Source organism: Lipotes vexillifer, unplaced genomic scaffold (genome assembly GCF_000442215.2).
Source record: "Lipotes vexillifer unplaced genomic scaffold, Lipotes_vexillifer_v1.1 scaffold149, whole genome shotgun sequence".
Taxonomy (NCBI): domain Eukaryota; kingdom Metazoa; phylum Chordata; class Mammalia; order Artiodactyla; family Lipotidae; genus Lipotes; species Lipotes vexillifer.
In genome coordinates, this window is record NW_006779962.1 from 593,782 (window position 1) to 619,354 (window position 25,573).

General features: G+C 59.9%; 2 protein-coding genes across 2 annotated transcripts in view; both read left to right on the forward strand.

Moving 5' to 3' along the window:
• The window catches only part of LOC103074489 (proline-rich protein HaeIII subfamily 1-like), a 6,281-nt gene extending 532 nt beyond the window's left edge, over window positions 1–5,749 (forward strand). Inside the window, exons 2-6 of the mRNA XM_007453136.1 lie at window positions 4,111–4,217; window positions 4,408–4,578; window positions 4,877–4,931; window positions 5,186–5,502; window positions 5,644–5,749. Coding sequence (XP_007453198.1) covers window positions 4,111–4,217; window positions 4,408–4,578; window positions 4,877–4,931; window positions 5,186–5,502; window positions 5,644–5,749 — 756 coding nt within the window. The remainder of the gene's footprint in view (window positions 1–4,110; window positions 4,218–4,407; window positions 4,579–4,876; window positions 4,932–5,185; window positions 5,503–5,643) is intronic.
• A 2,531-nt stretch (window positions 5,750–8,280) lies between these two features.
• Window positions 8,281–23,871, forward strand: WDR5 (WD repeat domain 5). The gene is made up of 13 exons (XM_007453084.1): window positions 8,281–8,456; window positions 9,137–9,245; window positions 9,453–9,526; window positions 10,213–10,302; window positions 10,506–10,595; window positions 10,729–10,812; window positions 14,449–14,504; window positions 18,500–18,546; window positions 20,901–20,976; window positions 21,610–21,643; window positions 21,872–21,946; window positions 22,459–22,546; window positions 23,486–23,871. The coding sequence occupies exons 1-13, from the start codon at window positions 8,376–8,378 to the stop codon at window positions 23,584–23,586; spliced, it is 1,005 nt and encodes a 334-aa protein (XP_007453146.1). The 5' UTR covers window positions 8,281–8,375; the 3' UTR covers window positions 23,587–23,871.
• Window positions 23,872–25,573: the final 1,702 nt, after the last annotated feature.

Below are 25,573 nucleotides of genomic sequence, written 5' to 3' on the forward strand. Positions count from 1 at the left end.
GCTCTTCCGCGGCCCTGGGGTGGCCTCCAGCACCCGGGAGAGGGGCGCACCCGGGTTGGCATGCTTGCTCGCCCACACGAAGGTCACCCTTTCCCTGGCCTCACCCTTTCCCTGGGTTACGTGTCCCGTCGAGAATGTTCCCAACTTGCGACCCAGTCGGGCTCCTGGATCTTATCCCACAGAAACAATTTGCAGACGTGAAACCCTGGCAACGGCCCAAGCGTGCAGCCCGGGGCTCACCGCGGCCGTGGGAAGGGGATGGAGAGCGCTGCGCGGGGTGACGTGGGAAAAGCCCGCGACAGGCGCTGAGCAGGAAGGGTGACTGCAGGACGGCTGTGATTACAGTTACGAGGAAACCGTATCTACGCACGGAAAACGGCGGGCGGCTGGTGGCACGCGCGGGAGACTCAAGGCCGAGGGCGGGGTCAAGCCCCAGCTCTGCCATTCGCTTTGGCCTTGGGACCCTCTGCGCCTCCATTTTCCTTATCTGTGAACCTCAGAATAGCTTACCACCACGTTTGGGATTTAAGGGGACCGTGTTTATAATCCTCGGGCCAGGAGGACTCAGAAAGGCACACATTAGGGGCTCAGGAAGGGCAGCTGCAGTGGGTTTTATAACAGGGACAAATGGAAATAGTTTGACAGGACCGGGGAAACACCTGTGGGAGACCAGTAGCCGAATTCACATCCCTTAAAAAGGGCTCCATAAGCCGCTGCTGCACAATCCACACCGGCTCCTCCTCCCCCAACCCCCGCCAACCCGGAAAAAAACCTCTAAGGCCTTTGAAAAATATTCCCTGGCTTTTTGGGCCTCTGATTTCCATCTTGCCTGCCACAGGAGCTGTTTCTTTTCTCGCTGCTGGGACCCTCTCTAACCAGGGGGAGTTCACCCAGGCCGAGGCGGGGAGGGGCATTTGCAGACCATTTGCAGACCGGAACAGGTGGGGCCTGGCTTTGGAAGTGGGAGCCGCGTTCCGCGGATTCCTGCCCGGCGCTCCGCCCAGCCTGGCTCCGGGCCAGACCGGTGCCCGCAGCACCCAGCTCCACCTGGAGAGGGCCCACCCGGAGGCACCCAGGCCTGGAGCCAGGCGGAGGCTCGAGGCAGAGGGGTTTCGTGGTGGGGACTTTCCAACAAGTGAGCGTAGGTTTAAATCCAACTGGAAGTGAAATCGAACATTCCAGGATTCATTCATCTGGAGGGTCTATCCCCTACTGAGTCCCCTCCCAGCAGGCATCTCAGCCCAGACGGGCCACCCCTGCTCCTATGAGCCCACAGGAGTGATGGAAGTGGGGAGGTGGCTTCAGGTGACCATCCCCGCTTCCCTGAGACGGAGGGGCTGCCGGGGATGAGAGCTTTCAGTTCTGAGACAGGACAGTGCGAGGCAAACTGGATGGTCAGTCTCCCTGGGGAGAGCAACCTACAGGGCTGACCTCAGGGAGGGTGGCACCAGGAGGGGAGGCCATGCAGGGGTGCTTCCTAGCCAGTGGGAGGGGGAAGGGAGACAAGGAAGGATACGTGGGGCTGGGGGCTACACTGGGCAAAGGCCATGGAAGGAGGGAAGCTCACCAGGAGAAATCTTGCCAATGTCAAAAGCTGGTATTCTTGCTGTCTGATCTGCTCTTTCTGTACCCAGGAAAGTGAGGCCAGGGGAGGAAGAGAAGGAGGGTGGCACAGTTAGGACTAGAAGTGGCTTTCTGGGCACCAGTGTTGAGAGCTGCGGGCCGCTGGGCCCCAGGGGTCGAGGGGCAACTGCCTGTCCTGATGGACTGTGGGGAGGTGTGGGAAAGGGAGAGCAGAGATCAGGGAGGGAAAAGGGGGACAGAGTCTCCCAAACCAGCCGCCCTGGCATAGTTACCAGGGGAAAAGGAGTTTTAACACAAAACCCCATTGACCTTGGCTGGCAGGAGCCTTGGGGTCTCCGGGCAGCGTCAGCCGCTCCCTGGAATGTGGCCCAGCAGAGGTGGCCTGTCCAGTCAGGAAATCCGGTGAGCAGTGCCTGGAAGCCCTGGGTCCTGGGCGTCTTCCACGACCCTCCCTCATCAACTGCCATGGAATCCAGAGCTCTGGGCCTGGCCATTAAAGGGCCAGTTTGCCCACCCAGCGTCCTGCCCACTGTGGGGAGCGTCACAGCCTTCCTGCCACGTCTGCCGTGTCATCTGTTCCTCTGTCACCTCCTGGCAAGCCCTGATCGAGTGCTGTCCCTGATGAAATATTTATCACTAGGTGACAAAATATGGTTTTTCAAAAGCTTCAAGTCCTATAAGAAGGTGATGTTCTCCATTTCAGCTCTGCCGCTTCCGTAGACCCTTGCTGATGGCTCCCGTTGACAGAGGTTGCTCCTTTGCTATTCATCCATCCCTCCATCCATCCACCCTACCATCCACCATGCACGCATCTATCCATCCATCTGTCCACGTATCCATCCACCCACCATCCATCCATCCACCCGTCCATCCGATAAGCACCACTGAGTGTGTATTGTGTAGTATGGTGGTTGCGAGTGCAGCCTCTGCCTTGCCAGCCCTGAATTCCATGGTTGTGCCTACTGCCTATGGGTCCTTGGGAAGCTTCTCAACCTCTCTTATTCTCAACCTCAGTTTCCTCACTGTGAAAAGGAATTAAGGCACTTACTTCACAGGCTTGCTGTGAAGGTGCAGGTGCAGGCAGGTAACATGTAACAAACTTACTAAAGAATAAAGCACGCAGGTGCTTTCTCTCATCCTGGGCCACCTGCGCAGAGTGCTGTGACGAGGACCCCGACGCAGCTTAGCCAGGAGACGCTGAACAAGGAATTACGATGAAAGAAGAGTGTTTCTGCTGAGGAGGAGCTGGGAGCCGTGAAAATGTAGCCAGGAAGACTCACCAGGTTTGGGGCTCGGGGGAGGAAGCCCAAGTGGATGGACGTTGGCTGTCGGTGGGAAGGGTGCCCTGAGAGCAGGAGAGCCTGGTGGAGGGAGCTGGGTGAGTCGGGAGGGTGCCCAGACATGCTCCGGTTGTCTGGTTGATGGGACAGCCTGGAGATATGTTGTATTTATAGAAATCGTTCACGGAAACAGGTTCCTTTGCCAATTAGCTCCCGCTGGCCAAAGCACAGTTATAAATGTTCTAAAAAACGAATCTCCAAAATGTTTTCTCCTTCTCTAGTTTTTATTCTCTCTTCCATTTCCACTTGTGATTTTTCTGAGCCTGACCGCATTTGGGGAGGGTTATAAAAGGATTTAAAACTTAAGACAATAAAAAATATCACCTACTTTTGTTAAATTGCTTGACTTGCTATGTTATTTGGTTTCAGGATTTTAGCTATGACCCCAAAAACACTCAACAGATTTAGAAGATTTTCTCATTTTAACTAGAAGGCTCTATCTCCTGGGGTCGGGGGGGAAGGCAAGACGGATTTATCTGGGAGCCTGGTTTGAGTTGAGTTCCAGGGTCAGGAAGGACTTCCGATTTGGGGCTGGGATCCGGGGTGCACAGTCTGGGGGTGGCATTAGGCTACAGGGGGAGGCCAGTCTGGTAAACCCCGCCAGCAGAGACTGGGTTTGGACCCGAGGGCAATGGGAAGCCGGCTCTGAGTCGTAAACTGGGGAGTGACAGATCAGACCTGGGGTCTTATAAGTTCTTCTGACAGTGACAGTGCTTCGGAGAGGTTTGGAAGAGGCCAGCTGGGAGGTGGGACTGGGGTAGGGATGGAGGGAGGGGAGAGGATGGCTGTAAGAGCTGTCACAGAGGTGAGGGAGGGGTCTACGTAATGGGCTGTTTCCGGCCCAGGCAGCCAGGTGGATGCAGATACCCTTTTTCATCCGGAGCTGATTTTGTTACCTTTTGTAGTCAAGGCCTCATGCTCCAGGGCACCTGGCCTAAGATGACTAGGGCTGCAGGGCACAGAGATCCACATCCGGCCAGGCGGGGCCAAACTGGTACTTTGCTCCCCTCCCCCCGCCCCTCCCCCCGCATCCTTCTTGGTAGGGGCACTCCAGCCGGCTTGTCAGTCGTGGCTCCTGTATCTATGACAACCACACAACTCATTTTCCATGGTCATTTCCATTTAAAATGCTCTGTCCTTTTGTTTGCCCGGGTTCCTGTGTCCTATTTGGCGTTCCCATTTTTAGTTGGGAAATAAGAGACTGCATGTTACTCTACCCACGGGCCTGAATGGGGCTGCGGAGAACATCCACGACTCTAAGACCTATGCGGGTAGCAGAAGTAGGGCAGTGGGGTGAGAATGCGCAGGCTTTGGGGCCAGAACGCCGGCTCCGGGTTCTCCTTGTGCCCCTGAGCCCTCCTCTCCGGGCCTCCCCTTCCCCACTTGTAACTGGAGGTGGTAATACCTGTCTGGGCCATCACCCTGCAGACAGCAGAGCAGCCCGCACGCAGTGACTGTTCTCATCTCCGCGCTGGGGGCTCAGGAGGGAGCAGGTGCGCCCCGCGGGCTCTCCGCACGGAGGGATCGGGAAGACCCGGATAACCCGGCCGTCGGCCTTGCGGGAGAGCTGGTGGGCGCAGTGCGGGGGACGCAGCTTCCAGAGCCCGGGTTCTGAACCTTCTGGAGCTCAGGTTCTTCGCTTCAAACTTGGAAGGTAAGGGCCCCTGTACGGGGGTGTCCCGAGATTAATGGAGACGCCACGCGGAGACACCGCCGGGGCCGGTCGGACGCTCTGGACGCCGTAGCCGCCGCTCCCCAGCGTGCGCGACGACGGAGGGACGCGACCGCACGGGTGCCCCAGCCCAGGAGAAACGTTAGGGCCCCGCCGCCCCGCGAATCTCGGGGGCGGGGTGCTCTCGCCTCCCTGGGCGCTGCTGCAGGGCGAGCTCAGGATGTGAACAATCGAGGGGCACATGAGCATTTCCTCTATGTGTATCTTCTTCCTACTTCAGTTTTCAGAAAGTGCAGGAGAAGGGCTGGAACCGGCCGCCTTTGGGGTTAACGCCTGTAAGCAGGAGGCACGGGCAGCACACTGTCCCTTTAAGGCGTTGAGCCATGCCGAGGCGTTCTGCTCCTCTCCGCTCGCCGTAGCTGCCCTCCGAGAGGCCGGCTTTGTGCGTTTGCCCCGCCCCGGCAGTCCCCGCCCCGCGCGCGCGCGCACGCGCACTGTTGCTCCCCGCACCGCCTAGTTGAGCTCCCGCCCAGGCGGCGGCCGACGCGAAGCCTTGAACGCCCGCCCCCGTCCCCCAGCCGACCGGCAGGTAAGTGGGGACCGCTCGGCCGGCAGGCACGCCCCGGGGGTGCGGGACCGGGACAGACGCTGGCTCCCCCCGCGCCGCCCGCCGCCGCACGTGTTCCGGCGGGCCCGGCCCGGCGCCGGTTCAGCGCCGCCGGGCCTCCCGGCGCAGAAGCCCCGCGCCCGCCGCCTAGCCTCCGGGTGTCCGCTCTGCGTCCCTCCTCCCCGCCGAGCGACCGGGCCCCGGCGGCCTCCTCCCCTGACCCGAACCAGCCCCAAACGGACCCGCACGGACCGCCGAGCCCCGGGGACCCCCCGGCTTCTCCCGCCCCCAGCGGTCAGGTGACAAGCCCCCGGCCCTAGGACTGCGACTTCCTCCTGCAGCCGGCGTGCCTCCCCGCTTTGCCTCCAGAGAAAGACCTCTGGGCCACCGAGCCATCCATTGCCTGGATGTGGCGCGCTGTCTGCTTTTCTCTGCTGCAGAGCCGCCCTCACCCTAACCTGCTGCTCACCCCCAGCCGGGGGCAGCCAGGCCCCATCTCCCCCCGCGCGAGCCCGGGGCCCCAGGGGTGCGGGGCTGCCGGCATGAAGGGAGAGACCACCACGCTCTTGCTGTGGAGTCTCAGACCCCTTCTAGTTTGGCCTGCGAGAGCCATTTTGGGGGATGTGGAAGATGCTCCCTGGTAGCCCTCTCACGCCGTTTCTACCCGCCCAGGTCCGCTGTCGATATTGCTTCTGAGGTTGGCCCGGCCCCGTAGGAGGCGGAGAGGTAAGCCAGAACGCCCGCGTGTCTGAGAGTCCAGGTGGGGTGCGGAGAGCTGGTTCCCTCGCTCTCAGTGGGCCTCATTACCGCCCCTCTTCCCACACCCAGCAGCCCAGTCTCTGGGGTGGAGCCTAGTAATTTGCATTTTACTCCGAAGCTCTCCGAACGCTCAGCCTTGGGTGGTGTGGCTCACCGAGGTGCCAAGAGGGAGTAGGTAGCAAGTGACCTGGAGGCCGGCTCCAAACGTTGAGTCGAGAAGTTGTATTTCTAAAAGTTTGCTGAATTTTTGTGTTGATGTTTTGTGTGTTAACGTTTTGCTGGCTGAAGTGTTGGGCAGGGGTTGAGCTGGGAGGGGTTGGGCACCTTTTCTGTTTTTTTTTGTTTTGTTTTGTTTTGTTTTGTTTTGCGGTACGCGGGCCTCTCACCGCTGCGGCCTCTCCCGTTGCGGAGCACAGGCTCCAGACGCGCAGGCTCAGCGGCCATGGCTCATGGGCCCAGCCGCTCCGCGGCATGTGGGATCTTCCCGGACCGGGGCACGGACCCGTGTCCCCTGCATCGGCAGGCGGACTCTCAACCACTGCGCCACCAGGGAAGCCCTGGGCACCTTTTCTGTAAGACCACCTATCGTATGTATTCCCAGCTCCTCACCTGAGGGCAGCAAGTTACACCACATCTGGCGGGTCTTGATTTTTACTCTAGAAGAAGCTGCTCAGGCCTCTGGGCTGCCCTTTCCACCCCAGATGGAACCTCTTCAGTTCCCACTGGTGTTTAGTTTGGACGCGCCCTGGGCTTCCCTCCTCTGAGCCCTAGTTGTGGTCTGCCTTTCTCAGATGCTAGGTTCTGTGAAACAGACCATCCAGCTCTCGTCCTTGGCTCCTTTCCCCCGACTTGTCCATCCCACCCAGGGGAAGACAGCACCTGGGTTAATTGGCACGGCCTGCTTGCGCTAAAGCTAATCACCAGGTAGGCAGCGTTTCCTGAGCACCAGCTTTGTGCTAGCACCACACACACACACACACACACACACACACCAGCTTTATTGACCTGTCCCTCCCCTACACACACACTCACACACACACACACACCAGCTTTATTGACCTGTCCCTCCCCTACACACACACTCACACACACACACCAGCTTTATTGACCTGCCCCTCCCCTACCCCACCCTACTGCTTGGGCTTTGAGTGCTGCCAGATCCATTCCTGGGCTGGGATCCTTGTTGCTGGTAACCAGCTGTGGCCTCATGGGGTGCTGTGCACAGCTGTGTGGCATTGTGATTTCGCTCCCCTCCTCTTGGATGAAGACTTTGGGATGTGCTCTTTTTGATGGCTTCTGTCCCGCTTTGGTGCAACAAGGAGCCCGTGCAAGCTTCCAGTTTTAAGCGCCGAGCTAGAATTTACAAGGTGTGAATGCATTGGATTAACGGTGGTGCCAGCTTCCGGGAGTTGGCTGGCCAGTGATGCTTGCAGGATGTCTTGTTGGCTCTCCTCTGGAAAGGCGCCTTCCCTTGTTTCAGAGTCACCTGGCGTACTTCTGTGCCACGTGTCCAAGTCGCGGAGTCTGTTCCTGTGATAGAGGAAACCAGGTGCAGCGTTTGAGGGCTTCCCGTTTCCATGCTGACACCTAACTGAGCTGCAGTCTCTCTCCGTCCTCTGCAGTGAGTTTGCTCTGCAGAGTGTCCTCGCGCACTTCCGGTTGCTTCCGGGAAGGCTGGCGCTGGTGACTCCAACAGGCGGGGCGGCTCCATTCTGCTTTCCGCCTGTGTCTTGTCGTTGCTGCACCAGGGACGGAGAGCCTCTCGGCTGTTAGCATTTTGGAAGCAGCCTTGTGTCTGCCGCCTACACATGGTGACCTTGGAGTCCCCGGGAGGTGTGGACCACTGGGGCCTGCTCTTGTGTTTTCAAACGTGGCTGTTAGCACTTTTGCATCACTTGGGATGCATTTAAGGATTTGGATGAGTTCCCAAACTTCTGCACCCTGTAGCTCAGTCTCCTGTAATTTGGCGTGTTTGTTTCCTGACAAGAAGTCTTTGGTTGATTTTTTTTTTGTTTTTAATGCATCAAGGGCTCTTTGAAGAGAATTACGTTTTGTCTGCCTGGACTGTGCTGCATTTCAGACATGTGGGTAACCAAATAGGAAGCACCCCTGAAGGTGGGTCTTGGACTCTGATCACAGAAAGGACGAGAGCAGCACAGTACCTGCAAAGGACTAGCGAGGAGTTATGTGCAGAGGACGCTTAGTTTGGAGCGGCACCTGCTACGGGGCTCAGTGAGGTGGTCAGATTTTTAAAATTCTTTTTCCTGGAAATTAATTTTTGAAGTGTGGTTTGTCTGTTGGCCTCGGTCCCCCGCTGTAGGTTTGGATTAGCAGACAGCCCTTGCCACTGTGCGTCCTCCACTCGGAGCTGTGAACTCTACCCGCGTCGCCCTGCCTGGTGGGCTGCAGAGCCATGGCAACCGAGGAGAAGAAGCCCGAGGCCGAGGCCGCCCGGGCACAGCCCACCCCGTCGTCATCGGCCACGCAGAGCAAGGCACGTCCCTGCGGGCTCCTGGGCGCAAAGGCTGGGAGACCCTCGGGAATATTTCACGCCCGGAACTGTCTCCCCTCCCCTCCCCCCCACTTAAATATTGCCAGTTTTTACTCCAAACTACATTCCCAGCCAGGCCAGTGCTGATGGTGGGCCGTGTTGGGATTCCCAACCTGTCACCTGGGGAGGGGGCTTCACCAGCAGTACACATCCTTGGTCCTGATTGTAAGAGTCTGTGTGGGACCCGGGAAACGCCTCTTGTTCAGCACCTCGCCCCTGGCCTGCACAGTTCCCTGCGGAGGGCGGTGTGCAAACCCCTCCTGTAGACCGCAGGCGGGCCTCTCACCAAGGGCGCAGGCCTTCAGGTGTGCGTCGGGGAGCCTGACCTTGGGTGGGTGGGCTGCCGAAGCAGGGCTGGGGCTGCCGGACGTTCCAGCTGCACTGGCGGGACTGCCTGGAGGGCGGCCTGGGTGACGGGGGCTTCAGGAGAGGCAGGGCTTGTGAGGGGACACGCGGAGCCCGGGTTTAGGCGGGTGCACCCCGGTGGACGAGGGCTCTGGGAAGCGCCATCACAGGGTAGGTGTGAGCGTGAAATTCGGCCTGGGCGCCGGCTCCACACCGGCGATCAGTGGGTTTGGACAGTCGTGGTTACACTTCTCTGACTAGTACTCTCTCTTTAATAGCCCACACCTGTTAAACCAAACTACGCTCTGAAGTTCACCCTGGCTGGCCACACGAAAGCTGTGTCCTCCGTGAAGTTCAGCCCGAATGGGGAGTGGCTGGCGAGTTCGTGTAGGTGCCCCCGGGGCTTCCCTGCGTGTCCCCTCGATGTGCCCTTGCCGGTTGTGACTCTGAAGGGCTGGGCCCGGGCCAGGGGGGAGGCCTGGGGGTGGGTGCCGAGGACCGCGGCTCCCTAGGAGAGGCCTGTGTTGTGGGCAGCCCAGATTTTGGCCCCTGGATGACTGGAGACCTCGGTTACTTTTCATTCCTTTCTTTCAGCTGCAGATAAACTCATTAAGATTTGGGGAGCATATGATGGAAAATTTGAGAAAACCATCTCTGGTCACAAGCTGGTAGGTCTCAACCCTGGGCCGAAGTTGCTGCTGGATGTGGGTTGGGGCCCATCTCCTGGGCTTGTCAGGTTAAGATTGAACCTCCCTGCCCCCAATTTTTGGGATAGTTACTTGCCTCTTGGGGTTTTTTTTAATTAGTTAATTAATTTTTGGCTGCATTGGGTTTTCACTGCTGTGAAGGGGCTTTCTCTAGTTGCGGCGAGTGGGGGCTACTCTTCATTGCGGTGCACGGGCTTATTGCAGTGGCTTGTCTTGTTGTGGAGCACGGGCTCTAGGCACATGGGCTTCAGTAGTTGTGGCTCGCGGGGTCTAGAGCGCAGGCTCAGTAGTTGTGGCGCACAGGCTCAGCTGCTCCACGGCATGTGGGATCTTCCCGGACCGGGGCTCGAACCCGTGTCCCCTGCATTGGCAGGCGGATTCTCAGCCAATGCACCACCAGGGAAGTCCGCCTCTTGTTTTTCAAGCAAATAGTTTTGACCTCCCCAGATGAGTTTCTGCCCAGCTGTGAGGCCTGGCAGAGCCCCAGAGAACAGGCTTCTGGGCCTGGCCTGCGGATTCAGTCCGTTTGGTCAGCACGAACTAGAGGGAGTGGCTTGCTTAGTTATGTCCAGTTGGACGTTGAGGATTTGACTTTTGCTGGCTAATCCCGTTTTGCCGAGATAGTGACCGTGTGTTTCCTTCCCCAGGGAATATCTGATGTGGCCTGGTCCTCAGATTCTAACCTCCTTGTTTCTGCCTCAGATGACAAAACCCTGAAGATATGGGACGTGAGCTCGGTAAGCTGCATGGGCCCCTCCTTGGGAAGCGTGTGCGTTTGGGGAAGGGGCTTGGGGTGGGGCTGCATTTGGGGAGCAGCCGTGCTTGTCGTCAGAGGGGCTTTGCAGCTGTGGCGGGTCAGCCGCTGATGGGTTTAGGCTGACGGCGACATTTGCAGAAACAGCCGCTGGGAGTGACTTAGTCTCACGATACTCCCTCTCAGGGAAAGTGTCTGAAGACCCTGAAGGGACACAGCAATTACGTCTTTTGCTGTAACTTCAACCCCCAGTCCAACCTTATCGTCTCGGGCTCTGTGAGTTTGGGGCCTCCCCAGGGGCGGGGGTGAACCGGGGGCCGTCCTGGGCTGCTCTGGGGGCTCGGGGGCCAGCGAGTCTCTCCCGTCCGTGCCCCCGGAGAACGACTGCCACCTTCCCCTCTGTCTCCAGTTTGACGAAAGCGTGAGGATATGGGACGTGAAGACGGGGAAGTGCCTCAAGACCCTGCCTGCGCACTCGGACCCCGTCTCAGCCGTGAGTGCCCCCCGCCCAGCCAGGTCGTGGCGCTTGCCCGACAGCGGGGCCGTGAGCGGAGACTGGGCTCAGGGTCCCGTGCCCGTGGGAGGCGGGGTGGGGAGGCGTCCCTGCACGGAGGCTTACAGAACAGGCGGGAGCGCGGGGGCAGCGTGGGTGTTGCATGGAGCCACCTTTGGGTGGGCGGGCAGAGGGCCCTGGGGGCCGGGTGGCCCAGTCGTGGGTGAGGCGGTGGGAAGGTGGGGCCCCTCGAACGTGCTGTACGTGCGGTCCAAGGCTGCCACCAGCGCACAGGATGAACAGGCAGGGGTTAAACTACACGCGTGTCATAAATGGCTCCATTTACAAACAGCCAAAGTATTTCTTTGTCAGCGAAGAGCCCGAAGTGGTTTCGTAGCCAGGTTTGCCTTTTGGAAAGTGGAAGGGGTCACGTATAAACAGCTTGTTCACTGTTACCGAGGACCTGGTCCTCCTCAGGTTCTAGACTTGTGCAGGTGAGTGACTTTAAGTGGCTTCAGCCTTGGAAGGCCTTTGTCCAGCGGAGGCCGTGGGCAGAGCCCTGACCCCCTGGGGGATGTGTAACGTGTGCTGGTCGAGGCTGCCTGGCCCGGTGCTGGCCCTGTGTCACGGCCGGTGCCTGCGGCTGCAGGAAAGGCGCCCCTGCCGTCTGGGCCCCGGGCCCTCCTGAGCCTGTGCCGTCACTCCTCTGTCCTCCGCGCTGGGGGCCCTGTCTGAGCCGAGCTGGCTTCCAGACAGGCCGCAGTATGGGCACGTGTGAAGTAACCAGGAGGCAGTCGGAGTGAAGGCCATGAGTTGAAAGAGTTCTGTCTGTGTTGCAGTCAGGGATGGGGCTCTGATCGCAAACGATGGTAGGGTTTTTAAAGTCTTTGCTTCTTACGAAAGTAACGTGTGCTTATTTTAAAAAAGGCAAGAGGCAACGTAGCGCGTAGCAGATCAGAGCCTCCTGAGCTCCCATCCCCAGAGGCAACTGCGTGCAGCTGGCAGCTACCGTCTGGGTGTTGTGGTTTTTTAAGAGCGTGTTTTCCAGCCCACCCCCTCTTGTTGGATGGCGGTGGTGCTACGGGACAGCGGCATCCTGCTCCAGCTTGCGCACCACAGAAAGGTCTCGGACACCTTCTGGCTCTGTGCCTGCAGGTGCTCGACACTCTTGTCGTCCCCCCGTGGACGCTGGCTTGTGACTTGCACTTTATGGAGAGAAGTGCAGCGCACGTCTGTTGAACAGCTTTGCACGCTTGTGCCACAGCGTCTGCGGGCAGGTGTCGGGGGAGCACCGGGTCTGCGAGCGGTCAGCCTCTGTGAGGCCAGTCCTGGATCAGAGCCCTCGGGGTGCGTGGGCTTCCTGCGGTCTTCCGCCCCGTTGAGTCCAGCGGCTGTCCCCCTGCCTGGACTCCCCCATATCAGTGCTTTCCTGAAGTCCCTGCTGTCCCCTTAATCCATCCCGCCCCCTCTCCGCTGCTGCTGGCCTGTGCATTTGCCTCACTTGCCCACTCTCTCCCTCCTCGGCGCGCCTGCACGTGTCACCTCCAGGGAGCTCAGCGGCTGTCCGTCTGAGTCGAGACTTGGCGTCCCCACTGGGGTCTTTCTCACCGCCCCCTTCCTTCTGGGTAGCACGGACTTTTCTGGCTGTCTTGCCCTCACACCCGCGCGCTGGTCTGCCAGCGTGTGCCGGCGGTGCTGTCTGGACATGGCTGGAACAGAGCGGAGCGCGGCCCTGGTGGGGCAGGCTTTGGGGCCCCGTGTCGGCTCGTCATCACCCAGCAAAGGGGCTTCGATCAGATCGTAGTTTGAAGGTTCAGAGGGATGAGTGTGATGAGATCCGCTGCCGTGAGTTTTAGGGAAAACGGCTTTGGGAGGCTGACGAGCACGTGGCTCAGGTTGAGTGGGGGGAGGGGTGGGCGCCGGCAGCACTGCCGGGGGAGCAGAACGAGGACGGTGACAGCGGCTCTTTGCAGGCCACGCCATCCACGCGGGGGCCACCAGCCACACACGGTAGCGCTGCAGGCTGAGACATGCAGGAGTGGGCGATATGTAGGCTTCCAGCTTCTGAAGATCCAGTGCGACGGGAGGAACGTAAAGTGTCGTCTCTAACGTTGAGCGTCGGTCGCGTGTCGAAGTGGCATTTCCGGTGCGTTTTGTGTTAAGTAAAAACCTGTCAGGCCTGTTTCACCTGCTGACTTCCCTGCCGCAGCGGCCAAGAAGTTGAAATGGCACACGTGGCTCCACCACGGGCCCCTCGACAGTCTGGACAGTGGTTCTCCAAGCGTGGCCCCCGGACCAGCCTCTGCTGGGAATGTGCAGGATGTGCAGACTCTCGGGGCCCGGCGCTGGGCTTTGACAAGCCCTCCAGGTGCTTCTGCTACACGTGGGTTTGTCCCCTGGGGACGCCTGGCACTGTCTGGAGACGTTTAGGTTTTCAACAACCAGATGCTACTGGCATCTTGTGAGTCAAGGGTGGGGGAGCTGCTACACGGGACAGCCCATGGCAGAGGAGCGTGTGAACTGTGTGTCAGTGGTGTGAGGACCAGACGCTGGTCTGAACCGTGGAGGCAGGCGGGCAGCCCCAGCTCTGTCCCCGAGAGGTTGACCCGGGGGGCGAACCCCCATGGGACAGGCATCACGTAGCAGGAAAGAGGGCGTTCCAGCGGTGGGGGGTGGCGTGTTGTAAAAAGGCTTTTCCTGCCCAGGACTCAAATGAAGACGATGGGAATTGATGAAGAGCTCTAACTTCTGATGTTGTGATTCCTTCTGTATACACTGAGATTCAGTTGGAAAAAAAGAGGACAGACCCAAAGGCAATAAACCACTTCTGAGGAAGGGACTGCTCACGCTGCCATTTCTTTATCAGAAGGTGTATCTCGCCTGTCTCTGTAGTGGGCAGTTAGGCATTCAGATAAAATAACTGGTGTGGAAGTGTCACAGGTCGGCTTCTGGGCCTGGTACCTGATCTGGACATCGCACCTGTTCCCAGGCACAGAGTTTGGAGCAGCCTGGATCTTGTTCCTGCCCCGTCTGCAAAGCTCGAGTGTCCCAGGGGTTGGTGTCCGGGCCCTCGGAGCAGTAACCTGGCCGTCCTGTGATTCTGGGGGTGCTCAGCAGGCAGGGTTACGCGGGCGGGAAAGCTCTGGAGTTTCTGAAAAAATGGGCATCCTGCTCCTGACTTTTCTGCCTTGTTCGATGGAAGTCGGGGAAGCCCTGGTCCCACTGCCCCCACGGCCATGCAGGTCCACAGACACGCTCTGGGCAGCACGCTCTGGGCAGCGGGGCCTCTCCACGGAGCCAGCAGGTCTGGGTTGGTCGAGTTTGTTACTCTTCAGTGGTGCGTTTTGTAGTAAGTGATTTGAATACTCAAGACGTGTTTCAGGGTTGGTTTTCTTTCTGTGGTTCAGTCTTGCGTCGTGAAACAAACTGACGGTTGCTTGAGACACCAGGTAAAAATGACCGTTTCGTCCACGTTGCTTGTGGTCTGCGTGAGCATCCTTGGGAGATCAGACCTTGCAGCTGGCTCAGAACGCAGCAGGGCGCGCGTCCCTCGGCCGGGGGCCGTCCAGGCGAGGCGCAGCCCGTGCTGATGCTCTGAGAGTAAAAGTCTCTCCCCTCCCGCTCCTTCGTCCTCAGGTTCACTTTAATCGCGATGGATCCTTGATAGTTTCAAGTAGCTACGATGGTCTCTGGTAAGTGAAAGAGCTTTACTTCGTTGAGTCAGCAAGCATTTAACGGCCTCTCCTTGCACCGTTGTGCCTCCGGGCGTCCAGCGGAAGCCTCTGCCTCGAGGGCTTGGGCAGGCGGGGTGGCGGTGAGCGTGGCCGGGAGAGTGGGCTCCTGGCAGCAGCGAGGCCCCAGCCGGAGACGCGGGGAGGCGCTGCTGTCCTGGACGTGGCTCCCCGTGGACTCTGAAGGGGGCGCGTCCCAAGCTCGTGGCGCTGGTGGGGAGGTGGAAGAAAGGTGTGCTGACGTGAACATCCGAGAGTGTCCGTCGGGGCCGTCAGGGTCCTGAACGGGTGGGTGAAAACAGGTCCCGTCACGGAGGGTGAGGAGGAAGGGTGGTGGGGGCCGAACATCCAGTCTAAGCGGGTCACGCTCGTGGCCTTGGCGCTGGTAGCGTAAGTGCCCTCTGGATGCTTTAAGAGACACGAGGGAAGACGCAGAAACAAACGTTTTAAGTTTAACGCGGCGCACGCGGGTATAAAGCATTAGGAGGTATCTGGGCTTGGAGGGTCGCGCGTCACAGCTCACTTGGTTACCGGGGAGGGGAACCTGGGGAGGGGATGGGGCGGCAGCAGCCACTGGCCGGACCAATGGCCTGAGAAGGACTTCCCAGCTACGCGGGAGAAAGACAGTGTGGCTAGAAATTTGTCTACATTTAGTGAAAATAAAATAGAGAAACTCGAGTAACATGAGTGATAATGTGTAAAAATACTGTGGAAGAAACGGAGCTCAGGGTACTTACTGGGTGCTACTGTGGCGGGGCTGGCTGAACACCCTCAAGAAAGGCTGTCAGGTTTGGGTTAAAAGCCCTTCTGACTCTTGTTGTTTTCCAGAAACACACCTAAGACAAAGCGATGAGTCAAGGCTCGGAAAAGAAGGGTGGGCAAGTGGGGTCGGGCAGGTGGGAAGCAGAGACAGAGTATCAGCCAGGGAGGCGGTGACGGAAATGAAGCAGGTAGAGTTGACGGGAAGGCTGAGAAATCTCCGGCACCAGGCCCCACGGCAGCCTGAAGCTGCCTTGGAGAAACTAGAGTACAGGGAGCCGAAATGTTTGTGAGGGAGTTCAGCACACTGCGTTGACTTTGACAGCAGGGGCCTTGGGGCTTAGCCGGGCTGAACGATGCCACAGGCTGTGTATTTGCTGCCTGTGAGGAGTAAAGTGTGTCCTGTACACAGAAGTGCTAGTTTTCTGAAGCGTGTGGCACATTCTCAGAATTGCCTGTGGGCTCTGCCTCTGAAAGCTTTCTAAAGAAATGAGGGAAAGAAGCGCACGCCAAAAAAAGTAAGAGGGAGGAAAGCTGTAAAGTTAAAAGGTGCAGAAAGGGGAAAATGACAGGAAAATTTAAATAAGCTGTATTCTTAATAAAGCCAATAAAGTGGTTAGCCTTTATAAGCCTAAGTAAGGAAAAAGAGCAGAAAAGTGCAAGACTAAATTAGAGAGGGGACGGGAATTCCCGGCGGTCCAGTGGTTAGGACTCCACGCTTCCACTGCCGTGGCCCGGGTTCAGTCCCTTGTTGGGAAGCTGATATCCAAGGCGCGAGGCGCGGCCAGAAAATAAAAAAAAAGGGGGTGGAAAAGAGCAGTTTGGGGGGGATGAGGGACGAGCAGGAGGATGCCTGGCCCACCTCTGAGCAGGCTGTGTAGACGGGGATTAATTCCGACTCCCTAAATTGAGCAAGGGGGTCAGCATGGCGGAGATTGGAAAAAGTGATTAAAGGTCTGAGAACTATATGGGCCATGATTTTACACCGGGATTGAGTTAAATAACAGAAACTTCTAAGGCTGTTGGAACTGGACCACAGGACAAGTTGGGGAGCCCCCTGGTTCATTTCTGGGTCCAGCATGACCTAACTCCCCAGCTTGATTGCTAGTCCAAAAAAGACAACCACGGAGGACACTTCACTAGTGAATCTTGAGGTCACAGTCCCCAGGAAAATGTTACAAACTGAGTCCACAGTGTGTGGAAAAACAGTATTTCGTGACCAAGTGGGTTTTTGAGTCATGAGACCATTGTAGTAATGTACCAACCAATAGGAAATTGAAAATCTAATAATTATACCAAGAAATTGGAGGCAAAAATCCATATAATTTTCTTACCGGTATAAGTCAGGTAGGCACCTGATAAAATCCAGCAGCCATTTCTAATAAAAACTCTAGCAAAATAGGCCAGTATTCACAGACTGTTTAACAGAAACTTAATAATCACGTTTATAGTAAGTAGTTAACGTGCTAAATCCATTTCTGCTGGAATCGGGCAAAAGTCATGCCCATCTCCTTCAGCATTTGGTGCTATTTGGAATTTCTAGCTAACATGATAAGAAGATAAAGTCGTTGTGTGAAAACTGGATACAGACTTATCTCTGTAGGTGGTACATTTGTTTTTTGTTTTTTGTTTTTCTCGGTACGCGGGCCTCTCACTGTTGTGGCCTCTCCCGTTGCGGAGCACAGGCTCCGGACGCGCAGGTTCAGTGGCCGTGGCTCACGGGCCCAGCCGCTCCGCGGCATGTGGGATCTTCCCGGACCGGGGCACGAACCCGTGTCCCCTGCATCGGCAGGCAGACTCTCAACCACTGCGCCACCAGGGAAGCCCTGTATGTTTTTTAAAACTTAAAAATCACGTATTTGTACTTTACAAATAGGGACTCATTTAAGCCTCATAACCGTCCTGTGACTCGGGTACTGGATGGTCGCCATCCCCGATCCTCAGTTGGGAAGCTGTGAGGCAGGGATAAGCCCCTGCCCGCCATCCCCCAGCTGGTCAGCGAGAGAGCCAGGGTCCGGAGCACACCTCGGGCTCTGGAACCCAGGCTCTGAACCACCAAGCCTGCTAGTTACAATACATGGACAGGCATTTGGTGAGGGCACTGTTTGCAAATTGACAGTTTTTCGCTATCCTGGGAGCTGCCAGTTAGTGGATGAGAACAAGTGCCCCCGTGAGTCACAGAAGCACTGGGGCGCTTAGAATGTGATTAACAAGAGAGCGAGGCCTGTGTGCAGGAAATGGTAAATGTAACTAGAGGAACACAAAGCCAAGAGGGAGGGACGGGGGACCAGGCACGTCCTTATCCTGGCGGTGGGGAATGCCCGTCTCCTGGGCTGGTACGCTGTAAGCAGTTCGATTTAGAACCCCTCCAACTAGATAAAGTGAATTTAAAATTCTTAGAGAAGCGTAAACTGAGTTCTCTGCCAGTAGAATTAAAATGAACGGTGAGTGGGGGAGTGCTGTTTCTGGGTGTTAAAACCCGAGACACCGTTACTGCGGCCCCCAGGGCGGGATTGGCTCCCAAGGGCTGCAGGTGGGACAGAGTGAACGCTTGGGCGATAACCCCTGCGTTCCTGTTACCTGTAAAACCCGCGTGCCCTCGACCCAACGCCCGCCCCCATCGCTGGGCATCTGTGCTCCAGAAGCGTCCGCGCGGATACACTGCCATGGTTCCCAAAACAGGGTGTTGTGTTGGCAGAAATCACAGAAACACTGAGGTTGCAGCGACAGGGTACCTGGCGCGTCCCGTTGGGGAATAGCGGCCCTTTGGGTTCTCTTGCTCCTGAACTAGGGGACGTCCAGAAAAGTGCCTACAATATCCTGCTTTTATAAAAAGCACTCTGCCCCAGGGACCGTGTGCTTGGCGTGTTTTCGCGTGGAGAGCCCTGCAGGGATGCAGGTCGGGCTGTTGGCCTCGCGGCCGTGGGTGTGCGGAGAGGGCTGGTCGTTCCCCCCGGCTGTCCCCGCTGTCGGGATGAGCGCGCTGCTCCGTGATGAAGGCAGCAAGGGCACACGTGTGTGTGCGGCCTGCATGTGCCGCGCCCATTCTGGTCCCTGGGACTCAAGGGAGTGGTTGTGAACGGTGACTGCAAAAGCGAGATAGGACTGGCTGTGGATTGGTCCTGAAACATCCGCATTGAGAGCCGTGGAATGTAGGAAGCCGCTTGTAGTCACTTGCTGTGCTCATTGCTTTGCAGTCGGATCTGGGACACCGCCTCGGGCCAGTGCCTGAAGACGCTGATCGGTGAGTACTGCCGGCTCCTGCTTGCAGGGGGGCCGTGTCCCAAGGGACAGTCTGCTGGGCTGGCTGTGGCAGCTTCTCCCACGCTTCCTACCCGCCACGTGTGGTTCTCTGGAAGCCTCCCTTTCTCCCCGCTGGACCTGCTTCCTCTGGGATGGCTCCCCCTCTCCTGAGCGGTTCCGTCTCCCCTCCGCTGCTTCCTGATTGGCTCTCCCTTCTGGCCTCGCGTGGCGCTGCCCGGCGGCGTCCTCTGAAGGACCCGCGAGACCCTCGGACTCTGCCCGCGCTCAGCAGACCCTTGTCTTCCTCCCCGGCCTTGGGGACCCTCCACTTGTGTCATTCCTTGAGCACATGGGGTCGAGCCCCTGCCCTCAGTGAGCCCTGTCTGCTGGGGGTGCAGAGGTCGGGTGGGGGGGAAGTGGGCAAGGGGCCCTGAGGTCTCTGCACATGGGGCTGGGCTGTGCCTTGGGGAGGAGGGGAGAGCGGCATGGAGTGGAAGGACAGCGTGGCCTGGACGGCTGCTGGGCGTGGCGGGTGTGTGGCCAGAGGGTGCCCTCGGGCCTGGGAAGGCTACTCGAGAGATGGAGCCCTGGAGGGGTCCGGTCACTGACTCAGTGGGAAGGTCTTTGCAGTGTTGCGTTGAGCAGGCAGGGCCGCCAGGGCAGGGCACCTACCTGAGCCTCCTGCGCCCGGCTGTCCTGGGAACAAGCGTGGCTGTGAGAGTGCGCTGGGACCGCCGTGACAGGGCACCGCGGGCTGCGTGGCTTCTATAGCAGAGACCCGTCCCCACTCCCTGGCGGCCAGATGTCCAAGGTCAGGGCTGGGCCGGGCCGTTCTCCCGAGGCCGCTCCTTGGCCTTCTCAGCGTGTGCTCGCGTGGTCGTCTGCTGCGTGGGCTCCTGCTGTCCCCACCTCCTGCTCTGACAGGGACGCCGGTCAGACTGGCTTGGGCGCCCCCCCCCGTGTGCTCGCGTGGTCGTCTGCTGCGTGGGCTCCTGCTGTCCCCACCTCCTGCTCTGACAGGGACGCCGGTCAGACTGGCTTGGGCCCCCCCCCCCCGCCCCCTGCCTTATTTTAACTTAGTCCGCCTCCAGGGCGCTGTCTCCGAGGTGCCGGGCTAGGGCTTTAGCAGTAGAACCGGGGAGGGACACAGCGGCCTCTGTGGTTTTCTTGCTTTGCGAGGGGGGCCACCCTTCTGATGTGCGTCCTTCCCCCGACCGCGGCATCTCCCCGTGTCTGTCGCGCTGTCTTCCCCCCCGAGGCCTGGGTGGCCACCTCCGCCCGCTGGGAAGTGTCCTCGTGCCCAGACGGCCGAGCACGGGCAGTCCCTGCGGCCGCCCCGCAGCTGGGCGGGAAGCCGAGGCCGGAGAGGGTGACAGCCGGCAGCAGCGAGCGGTCTGGGGCCGGGCCGGGAGGGGCGGTGGGGAGCCGAGTCCCGTCCCGTTTCTAACCTTGGGTCTGGGGCGTTAGAACCTCGGGCGCTGCCGGGCCAGCCCCGCGGTGCCTCGCTGTCGGAGCCTGGCTAGACCTCTGGGTGCTGCCTCCTGTCGAATGAGCTGGTGGTGGTGGTGGGACCTTCCGTGTGGCCCGGTGACCGGGTGGCCCTCGCCTGCTTCTCATGGGCATTTTCGGTGTCTGGGACCAGCTGGAGGTAGCCGAGGCCCCCGGTACGCGGGGGGCAGGCCTGGGCCTCCCGAGGTGGTCACGCGCGTGCTGCTCCCCGCCTGGTGCTTGGGACACATGGCCACGCCGGCCCCCCACCAGGGCACGCGTCCAGGGCTCTCTTGGCTCAGGCAGGGACACACTCCTCCCGAGGAGGCGTGGGACCGTCACGGAGCCCCAGCGCCTCCTGGGCGCGTGCTCCCGTGCCGGCGGCTGAGAGGGCGGCAGGGCCTCTGACCCGCCTTTCCAGGGCCACCCCGGGGCATGCGCTCTGACCCCAAGTGTCGGGAGCAAGGGTGCGCTGTGACGTCGCCAGGGTGCTTTTTAGGGAGAAATTACACGCCTTCCGCTATAACCATGCAACCGGAGAGCGCCTGCCTGAGCCACTGTGTTCTCAGGGGGTTAGTTTCTCGGTTTAGCTGAGTGTTTGCAAACTCCCTCCTGTTAAGAAGGCGATCCTGAGGCCGACTGGCTGCAGGGCCTTTGCTCCTGAAGCCCTAGTGTCACGGGGTCACTGGGAGACCTGGCTCTCACGCTGGCACGAGCAGTGGGTGAGGGAGGTGGCCGGCGCTGGGGGACGCCTGCGAGGGGTGGTGTTGGCACAGGTGGCGGTGGCCTCTCTGGGTGGCGGTGAGGGAGCCCCCCTTCCCGGCAGAGCCAGTGCCCTGCTGGCAGCCATCTCTGTGCTCCGTGCAGATGATGACAACCCTCCCGTGTCGTTTGTGAAGTTTTCTCCGAATGGCAAGTACATCCTGGCTGCGACCTTGGACAAGTAAGTGCTTCCATCCCCGGCGGCGTGGCGTGCGGCCAGGCCCGTCGCCCCCCCCCGGGGCCGGATTCCCAGCGTGAAAGACATTCATCCCGTTGGGGCTGGGCTCCGGAGGTGGGTGCCACGCTGGGAGGGCCCGTCTGTGCTGGGGCTGGATCTCAGGCTATTGGCTCTGTGGTCACCGTGGCCCGTCCTGTCTGAGGCGGTGGCGGGCACGGTGGCCTCGAGGTGCGGGGACCCGTTCTGCCCGGGCACCCTGCTTGTCCCCCGACATGCTTCCGGGCAGATGTCACCGGCCACTGGCCGCCCTCCCGGCAGCTGGTTGGCACTCGGCCTCCTGTGCATCGTGGGCTGCCCTCAGGCGGGCTTGCAGGGTCGGCCCCCATGGGAGGAGGAAGGACTGCCCTACACGGGGCTTCTCCTGTCCCTTTCTGGCAGCAGCGAGGACCCCTTACTGGCTTAGGGACACTGAGTAGCTTCCTTTAGAAAAGTGTCTTTGACTAACAAATGCTGGAGGCCCCACACTCTGCTCGGGTGTCCTCACGGTCCCTGGACGCCATGCGTGCGGGGCACCTGCACCCGGAGGGGTGGCACGGCCGCGGGGGAGCGCACTGACCCGCCCCCTCTGCCTTGCAGCACACTGAAGCTCTGGGACTACAGCAAAGGCAAGGTGAGCGGCGGGCGTGGGCTGTGGCCGGAGGGGCCCAGGAAGCGGCTCTGTCGTGTTGCTTCGGTGCACGTTGCCTGACGACCCTGGTTAAAGCGTGACCTGGGCGGGTTGTGCGGGGCGGGCCACGGTGCCCTCAGAGCCGTGCAGTGGGCTGTGGGCTTCCTGGGCGGGGCAGCTGCTGGGACGCAGGGCGGTGGTGACTGAGCGGGTGTCCCCGGGCCGTTTCAGTGCCTGAAGACGTACACGGGACACAAGAACGAGAAGTATTGCATATTCGCCAACTTCTCCGTCACTGGAGGGAAGGTAGGTCGCCCCCAGCTCAGGAGCTGCTCCCGGCCCTCCCTGGACGGGCCTTGGACTCTCACCCACAAAACAAGCAGGAATTTCCCGCTTTTTAACCAAAATGAAGTCATGCCACACCAAGTGCTGGCGACTCTCACTTGCTTTGCGGTGTCCCGTCCCGGCTGCTTGGGGCCCGCAGGCTGCGTTGTCACGCCGAGGCTTCCTGGGAGTCGGTCCCCGGTGGGTTCTGGTCCCTTGTGGGCGGCCCTCGCCCAACCCCCAGGCTCAGACTAAGGAGCTGACGGTGACGAGCCGTGACTCACGGCAAATGTCAAACGTGGCGATGGAGTTGAGAAAACAGCTTCTGTCCCAGAAGTGCCTCAAGGCGCGTGGCGGGCCGTGCATCAGCCTCTGGACGGGAGGAGGGCAGGGGCTCGGGGTCCACACGGGGGCGGGTGTGCCGTGGGGTGCAGGGTACTGTCCGTCCACATGTGCGCCCTGACCCCGCTCTCTCCCCCCTCGTCTGCGACCAGTGGATTGTGTCGGGCTCGGAGGACAACCTGGTCTACATCTGGAACCTGCAGACCAAGGAGATTGTACAGAAGCTTCAGGGCCACACAGGTGAGCTCGGCATCTGTGCCGCCGTCCTCCTGCGCCTGGTGCCCCGGGAAACCCGACCCAGCGCGTGGGCACCTTGGGCTGCCTCCGCCGCCTCGCCTCCTCGCCCGCGGGTGACTGGGGGACGCTGCCCGTTTTGGGGCTGCTTGCGGGGTCTGGTCCTGGCTCCCGCAGGCTGAGGCTGCATCCCGAGGCCACAACCTTTAACCTCTTCTTCCTGTCGGCCGGGCTGCCCAGCCCCAAAGCCCACGCGGGCGCTGTGGCCTGTCCCGCGTGGAGGTGGTGCGGGGAGCGGGGACGCCCGCCATCCCCCCGGCTGCCCTCCGGGCCGCTGCTCTTCCCCCGTGCTCAGTGGAGAGTGGTGTTGAGCCCTTTGAGAATCAGATCAGTGACACCCTCCTCCCTAAGGAGGCAGCTCCGCCTGGGGCCCAGGGCCTGACCCCGGCGGCCGGCACCGCGTTCGGCCTCCATCGTCGGCCTGTTGCTCCTCCTCTGCTGCGCGGGCAGGACGCTCAGAGGCTCGTTTGAAGCCACTCAGGCCAGAGGGAAAATTCTGGGGCTCGTTTTATTTAAAAGCTACAAGCGCATTAACCCGACCAACCCCAAGGGGCAGCTCGCGGGATCTGCTGTCCCCGCCCTGGTGGACTCGCAGAGTTGGCCGCTCGGGGTGTCCTGGGGCCCAGCGCTGCTGGACGGGGGCAGCCTCGGGCTCTGGTCCAGGTGCAGAGGGCGCAGTGTTGACACCGTGAGACCGACGGCGGCCCCCCAGCTGTGCCCCCGGCCTGTGCGGCGCCCCAGCTTCCGGGCTGGCTTCTGGGCTGGGAGCCCCTGCTGTCTTCGTGCTCGGGCCCTGGGCTCTGTGTGCTGCGTGCACCGCAGGCAGGGCCCTGTGGGGAGGGGCTGGGTCCAAGGAAGGAACTGTTGTCGGCTGTCCGTTTCCAGACGTTGTCATCTCGACGGCCTGTCACCCGACTGAGAACATCATCGCTTCGGCTGCCCTGGAGAACGACAAGACGATCAAGCTCTGGAAGAGTGACTGCTAGGCCCGCCGTGCAGAGGGACTGTCGGGAAGCCCACCCGGATTGGCGAGAGCGCGACTCTCGGGGGGGCTCCCGTGGTCCAGGCCCGGGGACCGGAGGGGCCTGGGCCTGGGCCGCCTCTGAAGATGACTTGGCCGGGGCGTGTCTCCCACTGGAGGATTTTAGAAGTTGCTGGTGGAGTTTCTCACCAATCGCTCTCACCGTCGGGGAAGAGTTCCCAGTCTGTATTGTGTTCAAAGAGAGTCAACAGAAATTTTTAATTTTTTATTACAAAAAGGTGAAGTTCAATTTACCACGAGTTGTGTGTTTTTCCAGTAACTGTTCTGTACCGTTTATGCGATTTTATTACCCAGTGCCAGCGCTGTGACCACAGCTGTGTTGCTGCCACGGCTTCTGGTCGCCAGCCTGGCCCGCCCGAACTCAGGGGTTGCCCCTGTCAGTGCTCAGCAGATGCCCTGGAGACACTGTCCCGCCTGTAGCAGTAGCCACGTGTCCTGAGTCCTTCTGGGAAGCGCAGAGCGGTGCGCGCTGACGTCGGGGTAAAAGCCTTCTGTGTTTGGGGATTGTTGCCCCTGTGCTGTTGGCGTGGTGACCACACTCAGGGCTTCCGTTTATCCCACGGGTGGTCACACTACAGGCAGCGCCTCGGGCTGTAATGAAGGTAGTGTCGTGTGCGCGTGTGGCAGCCGAGTTCTCACGCAAAGCTTTCCTCCATGTGGCTCTTTTAGAAAAAGTCTCAGTTGGCAGGAGGTTGAAAGGATTTTTCTCATGAGACAGGTCCCCCGAGTGATGTGCCCACTCCTTCCTTGTCCACGTGGGGTTCGGGGCAGCACAGGGTGAGTCAGCCGTCCCCGCGGGCTAACGGCATGTAGATGTGGGGCCGCGGGAAGGAGGCGGGGGGCCTAGTTGGGATGGCGCCGGGGACCCTGCTACGTCGTCCTGTGGAACGTGGCGGACGCTGGCGAGGGCGGGGGTGTGGGCAGCCCGGGTCTGGGGCTCACAGGCTGGTGCCCGACCCCGCCGCCAACCGCAGGACCCACGGGCTTGGGAGCCGGCCCCTTGCAGGGAGCTGGGTGTCATCCGCCCTCCTCGCCCACCCAGCGGCTCTGCTCGCTGGGTCAGGGGCCTCTCTCCTGCCGGCGGGAGTGGGGTGTGGGGCGCACCGGACTGCAGGGCAGTGTTGTGGCAGAGCCGCTGCCGTCCACAGGGACCCCTCCCTGCAGCCAGGCCACCCTGGGGTTCCGATCCCGCCTGTGGCCCCGAGACCTTTGCTGGGGCGGTGCGTCCCTTGCCTCATGCCGGGCGGCGGGGCCAGTCCTTGGGCTCCAGGGGTCCCTGCAGATGGGGGAGCGGCAGCCCACCCCCCAGCGGCCGCTGTGGCCCAGAGAGGACAGTCGCATCGGCGTCTGGAAACGAGCCTCCCGCCGTCCCCGCCCCCAACGTGGGAAGAAGCCGTGCGGACGGACGCTGGCTGTTGTAGGAGCGAGTTGCTCCGGTGAAAGAACCCCCGTGTGGGCAGCATCCGCACGGGGGACGCTGAGGCCCCGCGTCGGTAGTGGAGGCCTGGCCTCGGGATTTCCGAGACCTTGAGGTTCTTTGGGTTTTGTTGGTTCCGGTGTCGGACTCGCCCCGGGGGGAGGGGCACGCGTGCAGAGTGCCGTGTTCTTGAATATAGTTTATTTTTTCTACATTTGAATTCTCTGTTGTAGATTTATGTAAAAATACATTCTCTTTTTGAAAATAAAGAATTTCCTGTCTTGTAACTGTGTCCCCGCGACAACTGTTTACCTTTCTTTCCGTGTAGCGGCTTGAGGAGTGGGAGGCGGGCCCCGAGGCGGTGCTTCTTGCTGCGCAGGCTCTGCAGTGCCACGTGCGCTAGCGGAAGGTTCTTGGTCTTTAAAAAATGCCATTTTCTTACTATGACGATTATATATTTGCGCTAATTATCAACAGGAAAAAAAAAAAAGCAAAGATAATAAATCACCCAGAT